Here is a 14129-nt window from a genome sequence, read left to right as displayed (position 1 = left end):
GCCATCATCACTCCCAATATTACAGCTGTGAGGCGCAGTTTGTCTCACGTCACAAGCATTGATGGACAGTATTCCTGACAGATTAGACAATGATGTTTATCATTTATTGATTATGAGCTGTTCAATAAAGCTCTGCAACGTACTGTAAAGTACACGGCTCTCTGTGTTGTGCTTGCCATGATGCTTAAATAAAACTAAAAGATCTCTCAGTCAAGACTTTCACAAGCAGAACATTATCTCTGAACACTTACATTGAAATTAATTTAAATTTTTCCAAACGTAAAAGCAAGTTGTCTTTGAACTGCTTAAACAGTGGACTTTGGTAAACGTTGTTTCTTTGTCATTATTGAACCAGTGTCACAACACATCAGTGAGATGGAGGGCACTCACAACATCACACAGGTTTCATATTACGTCTTTATCTTTTAGATATGTCAAAAAGTACATTTTCTGTTATTTTAAGTGTCCGAGCACAAATCAGCCTGTCTTCAAAAGCATTGTACAAGTTTGGTCATGATGAGATTGACTCAGCTAATGGATTTGCTGACGAGCATGAAAAGCAGTTGAGGTTGAAACAAATACATTTCTATCATGATCTGTTGGTTTTGTTGGACCCGAAGCACAGACAGAACTCAGGGAGGTCGAAGTATAAATACATTTATTTTTAATATTTAAGAATCACAAAAACACACACAGATCTTTTCAGTTTCAAGATGACAAACTCATAGCTCATCTCATCTGAACTGTTAGTGCTGTAAGCCTCTTTCCAGGGACCAAGCTGATGTTCATATGTTTATTAGAGACAGGTTCTGTTCATTGCTGAGATTCAAATTTGTGAAAGTTCTGTGAACATTTTATTTGTCTAGTACAACAGAGTATTAGGCCACGCTAAGAAAAAAAAAATGCAGTACGAGAAAAAACTCATGAAATTATGAGAATAAAGTCATAATATTACAAGAAAAAGTCATAGTATTACTAGAATGAAGTCATAGTGTTACGAAGATAAAGCCATAATATTACGAGAATAAAGTAGTACAATAATAAAGTCGTAGTATTACGAGAATACATTTGTAATATTATCAGAACTCAGACATGAAACAGCAGCCTTACAACTGCAGTAAAATGATGAATGTTGAGCATCTTGTTAAGTTCTACTTTAGTATTGGGTTTACAAATAAGGCAATACTTACTCTGTTAGCATGTCAGCATCAGATTATCTTCTATCTACCGACTTTATTCTCTTAATATTATGACGATTCTCGTAATACTACAACATTATTCTCAAAAATTACGACTTTATTCTCATATTCTTTTTATGCTTTTTATGCTTGTGATATTACAACTTAGGCAGCACGGTGGCGCAACTGGTAGAGCTGCTGCCTCTCAGCGAGCAGGTCCCTGGTTCAAACCCCGGTCCAGGGGCCTTTCTGGGTGGAGTTTGCATGTTCTCTCCGTGCATGCGTGGGTTTTCTCCGGGTACTCCGGTTTCCTCCCACAGTCCAAAAACATGAATGTTAGGCTGATTGGTAACTCTAAATTGTCCCTAGGTGTGAGTGAGAGAGTGAATGGTTGTTTGTCTTGTTTGTCTCTATGTGGCCCTGTGATGGACTTGCGACCCGTCCAGGGTGTACCCCGCCCCTCGCACAGTGATTGCTGGACATGGGCACCAGCGACCCCCGTGACCCAAAAATGGAATAAGCGGGTAAAGAAAATGGATGGATGGATGGATATTACAACTTTATTCTCATTATTATGACTTTATTCTCATATTATTATGACTTTATTCTTGTGATACTACAACTTTATTCTCATATTATTATGACTTTATTGTTGTGATATTGCAACTTTATTATCATAATATTATGACTTTATTACCGTAAAACTACAACTTTACTTTCATATTATTATGATTTTATTCTCGTGATATTACAACTTTATTCTCATAATATTATGACTTTATTATCGTAATTTTCAACTTTATTCTTCTACGATGTTAATCTTGTAATATTAGGACTTTATTCTTGTATTACTATGACTTTATTTTCATAACAGTAATACTTTATTGTCATACAACTTTTTTTCTCGTAATGTAATGTTTTTTTTTTTTTTTCTGAGCGTGGACCTAATAATCCGACATAGTCTTGCCTGTTCAACTACAACACATATTTTTCACACAATTACCTTAGTTTACATATAAAAAAATATTTTTGTGACATATTGTACAAACAAGCAGAAAAAAAATCCTGGTCTAAATTAGTGCTGAAACATGAAACCAGTGTTGAAATGACATCTATTTATGTCTGTTGCTCAGTGGGCTGTTAAACTGGTTCAAGGCAATATGCAGCAGAAATGTTGAACATTGTCACGACTTACTCAGGCAGAACTGCACCACTATGAATCAATCATCAGCCACTTTGGGTCCTTTTGTGTCATTTTAAACCTCATTTGTCTCAATGTCAAAATATTTTTTTATAGTTTTAAATTTGCTATTTGCAGCTTCTATGTCAGGCTGACTAGTTTGTTTATAGAATCAGTTCAAAGGTTCATGTCTTCAAAGGTTCACATCTGATAATGCTAGCTCCCTTTCTAACATTGAATTGACTGTGAGTCTGAGTTTTTACCAGGATCTGGTCCTGGATAACTTCTTGGTCTCAGTCCCACAGTTGCTGTTCAACACATCTAGCCAATAACCCATGCTAAGTGCTTGTTTCATCCATTTTATTAAAAGACCTGCACCAAAACTAAATAAATGGAACCTCAAATAGTTAAGCTATCTATCACCACTATGTTTAAAATTACATTTCCCTTTAATTATTCCATATCACACACAACTCTTAAAAGTCAAGCATCCAGTATGACATTCATAAAGTCATTTTTTTATCAGTATTAATTAAGAACCTAAACATTGGCAATGGTGTCTACTTGCTTTATCTCAAAAATAATTCTCCAGGCTGAAAAACAATATGAGATGTCCAACAGAGTGAACTGTCCCTTTAAGAGTTTGAACCAGCATCTGAAGGGAGTCCTAATAAGATTAGCCCTGCCACTTGCCAGCCACAGCTTATGAGGCACCTCCACTGACCTGTCTCCATCCAGCAGAGACGGTTTGCCGGAGTGTATGTTATTTTAACATCCTGCATTTATGGCTGATTCAAACAGCTGCTCTTTGTGGTTACTTGTGCCATGTTAGTTACTATTTGAAGCCGAAATAAAGAGTATTTTGTGCTTATATCAATCTGTACTAGTCGAAGCACTTTCCTGTACAAGCGCAGCGTCCTGAAGTCAGAAGCACACAAAGGTGTTGTGAATACCAGGAAGACTCTTAGTTCGAATTTATCTCAGAGGATTTGCCACTTAAGGACTTAGAACGTCCTCTAAAACCCTGTGCATCTCAAAACTTAAAGTCTACTAATAGCTCATTCTCTTGTCTTTTAGAAAAATAAATACAGATATGCAATCGCAAAGTTCTTGGAATGTTTTGAATTTCTCCTTTAAAGGAACAATTTGATCTAATTGGGTTGATGAGATAATAGCTAGTGTGTGCTACAGTTAGCTGCTGCCACTACGTGCATCTTGTAGTACAAAACTGACAGCAATGTAAATGTTAATGAAGCAGTGTTTGTAATAACTGAGGGATTAGGCTGCTTATTTTTACTTTAGATTGGAGATGTTTTAGGATGGCAGCAACCCCCTTTGGTCCATGCCCTGGTTGGATTAGCTATTCACTGACTAATCTAGTTACAGATAAACTCTGCTTTTACAAACCAAACCAAAATTTTTCAATAAATTTTCAACAAGTGGTTAAGGTTAGGTTAGTTATAACTGTCCAAAAGCCACAGAATCCCACTTCAGAAGATCTAACCTGCTAATTTAGTTGTTTTTTTCCTTTTTAACGTAAAGATGTTTTAGGTGTTTGAAGGTCCCAGATATTATTTAACATCAGGTAAGTGTGGTTAAAGTTTGGTATTGACGCGCTGATACAGGGTGGAACAGCACTTACTGCATGTTGCAGCGTAACTGTCCTCGTTCTATATGAGGATATGGAGGACGCCAAGTATATAGCACTTCTTGTTAATTCAGGTTCAAGAAGACCATGGTTCAACATGTGGAACATCGAAGTTGCTCTTGATGTTCTAATTAACAATCTGTTTAGTTTCACTTGAATTTAGGGCTGATGAAAAGACTATCTCCTTTGTCTAAATTTCATTAGCAATGTCATGTTTTTGCATCCCTCCCTCCCATCCTAGCTGGTATCTTAATAGCCTTTGCTTTAGTCCTTCAAGGCATTTTGCATGCTTCACATATTCCACCATCGCAACCCATCGCAGCTAGCACAGACTTGAGCTGATTAAAAATCTACATCATGGCTGAAATAAACTATTTCAAGGTTATGCTGAAATGCATAGTAGCTAAAAACATGTGGCATGGTGGCACTTTTACTGTTGGACTTGAAAGCTCCAGCATATTATTAATTGTTAATAATAATTAACATATATACAAACCCGTTCCAAAAAATTAGAATATCATGGAAAAGTTGTGAGCAGCACGGTGGCGCAACTGGTAGAGCTGCTGCCTCTCAGCGAGCGGGTCCCTGGTTTAAACCCCAGTCCAGGGGCCTTCTGGGTGGAGTTTGCATGTTCTCTCCGTGCATGCGTGGGTTTTCTCCGGGTACTCCGGTTTCCTCCCACAGACCAAAAACATGCATGTTAGGCTGATTGGTAACTCTAAATTGTCCCTAGGTGTGAGTGAGAAAGTGAATGGTTGTTTGTCTCGTTTGTCTCTATGTGGCCCTGTGATGGACTTGCGACCCGTCCAGGGCGTACCCCGCCCCTCGCACACAGTGATTGCCGGACATGGGCACCGGCGACCCCCGTGACCCAAAATGGAATAAGCGGGTAAAGATAATGGATGGATGGATGGATGGATGGATGGATGGATGGATGGAAAAGTTGTTTAACTTCCATAATTCCATTAAAAAAATAATATTTAATAGATGATAGATTCAGGGCCCACAATTTAAATGATTTCAAGTATTTATTTGTTTATTTTTACATAACTTGGCCAGAAGACCATCATTGATACCCTCCATAGGATGGGTAAGCCTCAAAAGTTTATAGCTAAGGAGGCTGGCTGTTCAAAGAGTGCTGTGTCCAAGCATATCAATGGAAAGTCTAGTGAAAGGGCAAAATGTGACAGAAGAAGATGCACCAGCAAAAGAGATGACCGTGGGCTTCAGCAGCTTATCAAACAGAGAAGATTCCAGAATCTGGCAGAGATCCAGAAAGAGTGAAATGAGGCGGGAGTCACAGCTTCAAAAAACAACATTCAGACGCATTTGGGAGATGGGCTACAACTGTTGGGTTCCTTGGGTCAAGCCACTTCTGAACCTGAGCCAATGTAGGAAGCATCTCAACTGGGCCAAGGAGAAGAAGGGCTGGACCATTGGCCAGTGGTTCAAAGTCCTCTTTTCCGATGAAAGTAAAGTGTGCCTTTCATTCGGAAATCAAGGTCAGAGGGTTTGGAGGAAGAAGGGTGAGGACAGAGCCCAATACTGCTTGAAGTCCAGTGTGAAATATCCACAGTCAGTCATGATTTGGGGTGCAATGTCCGGTGCAGGTGTTGGTAAACTCTGCTTTCTTAAATCCAAGGTCACCACAACAGTTTACCAGAATGGTTTAGAGGACTTCATGATTCCTTCTGCTGAGGATCTGTATGGAGATGCAGATTTCATCTTCCAGCAGGACCTGGCCCCTGCCCATGTTGCCAGAAGCTCCAAAACCTGGTTTGATGCCCATGCCACAGTGCTGGACAGGCTAGCCAACTCGCAGAACCTAAACCCCATTGAGAATCGATGGGGTATTCTCAAGAGGAATATGAAGGGCACCAGACCCAACAACAAAGAAGAGCTGACAGCATCAAGGAAATCTGGGCTTCCATAACTCCCAGGCAATGCCACAGGCTGATTGTTTCAATGCCACATCGCATTGAGGCAGTGATTAAGGCAAAGGGATTCCCAATCAAGTATTGAAGATTGACATATCGTTTTGAAAGTACCATATTTTGGTTGATTTGTTATGATCTTAATTTCTTTCTTTTTTTCTGCAAAAACTGAGTGTTGTGGACTGATTTTTTCACAGTATTCAAATTTTTTGAATTCCTGCTTTCATGGGTTTCATGAGCTGGAAGCCCAAATTATGTAAAAATACACAAATAAATACTTGAAATCGTTTTAATTGTGAGTCCCGAATCTATCTTCTATGAAAAATTAAGTAAGCTTATTGGTTCTAGTTCTAGTTTGTGGAGTTTCTGGGTTTTGTCCTGTCTTTTCTGTATCCTTGCACTCCCCAGTGTTCCCCATCCTTGTAGTTCAGCTCCTGTCTCACCTGTATCACTCCAGGTGTTTGTCATTCTATCTTGTTAGTGTCTGTATTTATTCAGTGTTCTTGTGTCTTTTCATTTGTCCGTGGATTGTCCTGGGAAGTCTGTTATGTTCTGTCTCCCTCCGTGTCTCCTGTCCTGTCAGCTTTTGTTTTGTTGTTGTTGTAAATAAATGAGTTCATTATTTTACTTCCGGGTCTATGTTGTCTGCCTGCACGTGGGTTCAACACCAAAAAACTGTAGAAACACGATGTAGTTCAACAAAACAATGCAGCAGTTAAAACATCTCTGACTGAAAGTGATGTAATTTTACTCAGTCTACTGCCTAAAATAAAGCTGACATGTGTTTGAACAATAAATGAAACATTTTCCCAACGCACATAAACACAATTAAATCACAGCTTCTCTTAGTTAATCTGCAGGAGCCCTTCCAGTTCAACTTACACAAAGTTTCAAAACAGACATTAGACTTGGAAAAAAAAAAGTCTGCTGATAAAAGCAACTAGCCTAAATACACTTCCTCCCTCTCTCTCTCCCTCTCTCTCTCCCTCTCTCTCTCTCCTCCCTCTCCCTCTCAGGTCTTATCAAGCACTGAATAACTTTTCACCTAAACTCTCACTCTGCCATCACGTCCGTCACTCATTGCCAAAGAGGCAGGCTGTTAAAAAACATACAGGCTCTGGCAAAGCTCAGACACTTCTCCGTGTGTGTGCTGGTGTTTGTGTTCTGCCACTTTGAATTTGTGTTTACTTGGTCATTCTGCTACTCATCATTTGCAAATCTTAATTTCCCATAAGCTTATTTTGCTGCAGCCTTCAGGTGTTTTGTCATTGCTCTGACTTTTGACCTCTAACTTATTTTTTTAATTTTTATGTAGTTTCACTCTTTAACCAGATCAGCGAAACACAGAAAAATGAATCCATTATGTTTTGAACCACACATTTGTGGTAGTTTATTTATTGTTACATGCTGTATCTGTATGCGTTGGGTGTGAAATTAATCTTTGATATTGTTATCAGCTCCATGGTGTTGAGGGAGGTGTGTAGAAGACCCGCTGCAGCTCTGACCTACTTGTGGCACTGAATTGGCTGCATGACGGCTGTTTTTATTGTGTGTGTGTGTTTGTTAAAGCTTGGACTGGTGTGTGTGTGTGCATGATTGAAAAAAAAAAAAAAAAAAAAAAAAAGCTCTGTACAGACATGGGGAGTCTGAGAAACTAGGTGTTTTGACAGCTTTAGAATAGTTCCAGTACAGATCTGGGGCAGGGGTTATGTGGGCCTGTTGGACATTCAGGTGAGGTGGAGAGGTGAGTGCAGGGTCAGTTGGGGGGAGTGGACAGGATCGGATCAGATGAGTGCAGGCGTGTTCTCCTAAAATGCATCATTAAATTGATACATGATATCTGTTTCTTGTTATTGAGGAAACTGAGGATATCACTTGAAACACGGCCAAGTGAGCCTCAGTTGCACAACAATACAAAGACTTTACTGAAACACCAGCAGCTGAAACTGGATATGACAAACTCTTCAGGTGGAAGAATGAAACACAGCACAGGGAGGAAGCAAACACTTTTAGACCTAAAGCAAGACTTTATGTTTTCTGACTGTAGCCCTTTTTTGAGGCAAGATCAAAGGTTATAATACATTTTAAAGTAGACAGTATCTTAATTCTTGGGAGATTTTTAACAAGTGATTTGCGTAAAGCTTAAAATTCTAAAGAAAAAAAAACCTTTAATTTTTGCTTTCATTATCCATCCATCCATCTATCCATCCATTATCTTTTACCCGCTTCTTCTGTTCTGGGTCGCGGAGGTCACTGGTGCCCATATCCAACTATCACTGTGCCAGAGGTCGTGTACACCCTGGACATGTCTCCAGTCCATCACAGGGACACATAGAGACAAACAAACATTCCCTCTCTCACGCACACCTAGGGACAATTTAGAGTTACCAATCAGCCTAACATGCATGTTTTTGGAGACAACCATGCATGTTTTTCTGGAGAAAATCAACGCATGTACGGAGAGAACTTGCAAACTCTACCTAGAAAGGTGCCAGGCCGGGATTTGAACCAATGGCTTTCTCGCTGAGGGGCAACAACTCTACCAACTGAGCCATCGTGCCGCCCTTTGCTTCCATTAACTTATCTAAAAGGAAAAAAAACAAAAAACTCATTAAACCCATTACCTTACGCAGTGTGATGTAACATTTTAAACCAATGCTTCTCCAACTTTTCTGCTTTCGAGCCACAAAATTAAAAGCTTCAGAGACTCATACTGCTGAAGTATACCAATACAGTATTGCTAATAAGATAGTTAACAGGGAGTTTGATAAATCATACTTATTTTTAATGCATTTATGACCATAATTTTATATATTAGTAACAGTTAGGACTAAATATGCCATTTGCAATCATTTTCAATGTTTATATACCTTCCATAGAGCTTCTTGTGACCCAGCACTTGTTGTTTCATGACCTGAAGTGGGGCCCCAACTCACTATAACTACCTGCAACTCAGTCCCACACTATGATTATCCCACTACCATGCTTTAAAGTAGGAGATGCATTTATTCTCCAACTGCCTGCATGCCTTTTTTCTTCAAACATTACCTTCACTGGCTGACATACGAACAATTTTGTTTTTATTTATTAACAAAAGAACATCCCAGATCTGTATAAATAGTGAATGCTGTGATCAAGACAGAAAGATGATGACTCCTCCATTGTCTCTACATTCTCTGAAGGTGTTTTACAGTCACCTGTTTTAATTAAGTATTAACCGTAGGTCTAAAAGTGGTTTAAAGTTACTTATTTCTCATGTATGACACAATAATAATATGTATAAGTCCATCTTTGTTCAAAACTGAGGACGCCACTGTACTTGTTAAACATATTTGTATATTTTTTGACATAAAAATAAATGCTTTCAATCTGATCTGAACAAATAAAATAAAACATATTGTTAATAGGATAATATCTCACGAGCTGAATTCATAAGGTGTCCCAATGGAAGGACGATGTGTTCAAAGCAAGATCTCAGCTCATTCTCCTAACTTTAATCTCAGTGAAATAAGAGGCTCTGGTAGAATAAAAGGCCGATAAAGCTGAAAACACAGTCCTTTTTGTTCTACTGTAGCTGAAAAGGCCAGACATCACCTCAGACTGTGCTCTTTAAGAGTTCTCACACAAGTTCACCTCTTGAACAAAAGAAGCTGCCTCTCCACAGTCCTAAGCCCTCTTGGTGCCAGTGGTGCCGAACCCCTGCTCTCTCCAACAGCATTCCAGCACATCTTTCATGCTGTCTCATTCTGGTCATGCCAGCTAGGTCAGAGGGCAGTGTTTTCTCAGGCCTGCAAGACAACACTGAACAAATTCATAATGATAATAGCAAAGAAAATACATCCGTTGTTAATTTAACCCTGTTTTTATGTGTGTGTTTGTGCTATTTTTTTTTCTGCACCATGAAAGCATGCATCTTTTCCAGACTGCAGAGGTGTAGTGAAAAGCATTTATCATCATGTAACATTAGCTATAGCATGGCATCAGTACATTTAGGTCTACACAGAAATGCTAGCATCCACAGCTATAATTTATTGCTATAGTTTTTTTTTTTTTTTTGCCTAAAATGAAATGATTGTTGTTCTGACTGGCTTTGAGTGAAAGCACTGACCTACTGTGGCCTACCATCTTTGTTCCCCTGGGATCACTACCCAATTGTACCAGTAGATGTCTGTCTTGAGTCTTGCAGTCACTGAAGCAAGTTAGCTGTCCTCCAGCATCCACACTTGACCACCCACTGCAGAGCCTACAGAATGAGTCGATTCATAAAACGTTGTATAAGAGAAACTCCACATTCACCTAACATGAGCTGCAAGTGTGAATAGTTGCTCTAACAGATAAACTCAAGCATGCAGATGCAAAGCTATGAAATATGAAACAGGACTGACAGATGAGCTGCATGAGAGTTTGTGGTTCATGTTAACATTTCAGAAATAAACTCATAGACTGTAAAAGAGGGTAGGTAATTTCTGTGCTCCAGTCAATGGTATACATTTTTGTACTGGTTTCAGAGGAGACAATGAGGTAGCATCTATGCCTGATCCCTTATGAGAACTATTCCGTCGTCAACCTTTATTTATACAGGTTAGTCTCACTGAGCCTCGAGGACTCATTTACAAGAGAGACCTGTAAACCTGTAAATGTATCATGTTTTGCTCAACAATGTTATTATATAGTTGTAATGTGTTTTTGTTTGAGTTATGTTACAGGTGCAATTAACCAAAATTAAAGAAAACAATAATTTGAAAGATATTTATGGATTAAAACATTTCTTTTTACGATTTATTTTTAAGGTAGTTGTTTAATTATTTTAATCAGAGCCTGTCCTTTGTTTCTGCCTTAGCCTTGATCCGTGAAGGCGTCTGCAGCCAGTCCAAAGGTGGATGAGAGCTCTAATAATTAAAGCGCATGTTTAATGCAGTACTGGAGTTAACAGGAAAAAAAAAACAGTTTCTGGGCGGGCATGTTTTCAGTTCTGTGCACGGTGATTGGCTGTGATTCCTGCTTTGTTGAGAGATCTTCAAGTGTTCCTCTTGAGCTCCAACATCCTCCACTTTAAGTATTCTATTTAGCTTGATCAGATGGGTTATTTGTATTTGTAATACTAGTATTACTTACGAAAAAGCTCGTTGAGAACTGGTCGAATATATATATAAAAAAATCAAATTATATAGAAAACAAGACAAAAATGCAAATATATTGGTTGCAAAACAGTTCTAAAACAGTGAAAATAACCTCTTATAGCTTATGTTTGTCATTATTTTATCCGTGATCTCTAGTTTTTTTTTTTCCTGTGTGCCATTATCAAACATCTGGACTGCAGTGTGGTGAAGGAATGCAGTTTTGAAACGCCAATCTAAGTCCGAAGTATGATTTCTCCCGCCGACATTGAACGCAACATAATGTGATTTTGGCGGCCAGTGTGGTGACGCGCGGCTGTGGGGGCGTGTCTCTGATGAAATCAGCTGGGGCAACAACAACACAAAAGGGGGTGGCTCAGACTAGAACAATCGCTCGGCTGGGAATGTTCATGTTTGACTTAGAAAACGAACGAAAATATAAAATAAAATAAACAAAGTGTCCGCCCGGAAATCGAGCAGCACCGGATCGAAAATCTGCAGCAGCGAGTCCTAAATATACTTGTTGATCTCTGGGTGACGCTGACTAGAGGAGGCAGCTTGGGGAAGAAACAAAGGGAAGGAAGAGGAGGAGGATGTTTGGGGGCACAAGTCCTGTCTGCAGCTCGATGTGCTCCGTGAAGAACCGGATCGCCGCGGTCACCGCTTCCTTCTCCACGCGCCTCTGTCCGGTTGAGTGACCGGCCGAACCACCAGCAGTCTGGCATGTGGGTCAATTCCGGAACCGTCGGAAGGTAGGGACCCCTGCTGCTGCAGGCACACCAAGGGTCACATGTTATGCACAAAGCGACCCCCTCCCTCCCCACAACGCTGCATATTTCTCCCACAGAATCTACTGCTGTTTATACTTGTAAACCTAAAATAGTTTAACTTCCTTTCATATTGCATTGATAACCATATCATTACCTTGTATGGGTTCTTAAATTTAACAGGCATCTCAGTGATGCATGACGGAATCACGTGCTGCAGAGACTGCTGAGCTGCTTGTAAATAAGAATCCATCGTCATTGTGTGGCGGATGGGCTTGGCACATTACGCAACACTTAGCGCATCATTTTTGAGATGCAGGACATGCACCTGCCTTTAAGAACAGCTAAAGGCTTTAATGCATGCAGTTTAGCTTTTCACAATGTATGGAACAAAACAAACAATAGATGGCCATGTCTGCTGAGTCAAATTAGAATAAAATAAAGTGAATGAATGAGCCAGGTGTATGAATGGCTGCAGGGAGCAGGAGGGAGGGAGGTTCTTTTCATTGATGAGTGTAGTCACTCAACACCAGGCTATTTGCGGATCAGAACTGTCTGTGACAAAAGGTGCAAAAGCTTGGAAAAGACCACAGACGCACACGCACGCACACACACTTTTGTAGCTCACACTGTAACGTTGATCCTTTGGCCATGACGTCACCAAAGTGATTGTGTTACGCAGGTAGATGAGGATGTGGGGTGTTGGGGGCTCTCACTTCCACCTGGTCATTAATGAATAATATTCTGCTTGAAGTGTGCTCCTCTAACCACTCCCTTACTGTCTGCAATGATCATATCTGCAGAAGTTGCATAAAGATTTGGCTGCAAAGCAGTATTGTATAATTCTTGTCTTAATGTTATGCCAAAATCTGCATCATTCCCAACCCCAAAATATGTCTATTAATGGCTCATCATATAGAAAAAAACAAAACACTAACTTGTAGCTAGTATTGTTACTCCTAGACAAATTCCTTCTTAGATCCCACGTGCAAAGCTGGTAGAATTTGGATCCCATTTTTCCTGCATTGTTACATGGATTTGTAATAGGGTTCACTATTATTCTGATTAGTCATATAGCTTTGTGTGTGTGTGTGTGTGTGTGTGTGTCAGCAGTGTGGCGATAACAATGTACAGTACTCACAAACCCACATGGAAGAGTGAGCCTGCATTTTATGGCTGGCTTCAATGTTTTGACCCCTCTAACAGGCTGCAGTGAAGATACACAAAGGTAATAGAGCTTAAAATTGTGTTTATGCTTTTATGTGCTTGTTATTTTTGCTCTAAGCACAGTGTGTTATGTAAAGGTAGAGGTTTGGGCATCTAAAAGGAAAAAAAAATAAAATTAAAAATCAGCACCGGTGTGGTGTTAGTGTCCAGGTTGCTTCTGAGTTTTACGTTCAAAAGTCCCAATATTTCTTTTAAGTGCTGTGAATAAAGTTTAAAGGGATTTTATGTTCCCAAAATAATGGATTCATTGGAATTGCAAAAATTTTGGGAATTTTCCAAGTTGGAAACTTTCCGTGGGATTTAATGTTAATAAACCTTAAATAAAAAATACTATTTTTTTTTATTTTTTTTGCATAATATTGATTAAACAAACCACATTTTATTGATATACAGTATAATGAAAGGTACCACACCCTATAACATGATTACCTATCTCCCTGGACATATAGTTGCAGATGGAATTAGTAACATGTAAAAAACGTGTATTTCAAAGCTGCAAATTGTTTTGCTGTGAAATGAAGTTTAATCAAATTTGTTTTGATTTTGCATTTAAAAAATGACGACAAAAGCCCAAAATATTGAGCAAATGACATGTAAAAGTTGTCCAGAGTTGGCCCTTTGTCTGTGCGTAAGTTTAGGCAATTAAATTATGTTTTGTGAAATGCAATGCACTGATTCTTAGGGTAAGTGAATACAATGAAATGATATTGTAAAAATATTTTGTAAAAAGTTGTGTACATTAATTAAAAAAAATAATTACAACATCAACGAGAGGAAGAACTGTAATAAATCAATCAATTGATCTCTAATAGTTGTGTGGTTGTGCAATGTCTTCATATGTAAATGAGGACGTTAAAGCTTAAAACTTTAGTTATTTGCATCTGTGACGTTGCAGTGTCAGCCACTGGTTCATTGTTTTAATCGTCCAGAGTGCTTTGACTTGTTTTGAACAAAAGTCCCCCTTTTGAATTTTGACAATTATTTTCTTGAGGAAAGAAATGCCATTGCATCAAAACATAAAAAGTCAGTGTCTTACAGAATGAACGTTAAAAAGAAAAGAAAAAAAATAAATAAATAA

The 14129-nt window shown here is 38.9% G+C and overlaps 1 protein-coding gene across 2 annotated transcripts in view; it reads left to right on the top strand.

Moving 5' to 3' along the window:
- rhobtb4 (Rho related BTB domain containing 4) overlaps positions 1-14129 on the top strand; it is a 46716-nt gene that overhangs the window by 13486 nt on the left and 19101 nt on the right. The window contains exon 1 of one of the 2 annotated variants that reach the window (XM_037681099.1): positions 11386-11809. The exons of the other annotated variant lie outside the window; for it this stretch is intronic. Coding sequence (XP_037537027.1) covers positions 11781-11809 — 29 coding nt within the window. The 5' untranslated portion in view covers positions 11386-11780. Of the gene's footprint in view, positions 1-11385; positions 11810-14129 lie in introns of those variants that run through there. 2 annotated transcript variants of the gene reach the window in all.

The sequence above is a fragment of the Nematolebias whitei genome, chromosome 8, assembly GCF_014905685.2.
Source record: "Nematolebias whitei isolate Nwh7 chromosome 8, NemWhi1, whole genome shotgun sequence".
Classification (NCBI taxonomy): Eukaryota; Metazoa; Chordata; class Actinopteri; order Cyprinodontiformes; family Rivulidae; genus Nematolebias; species Nematolebias whitei.
Note: the sequence above shows the minus strand (reverse complement) of the source record. Positions and strands in the feature narration are given on the sequence as shown.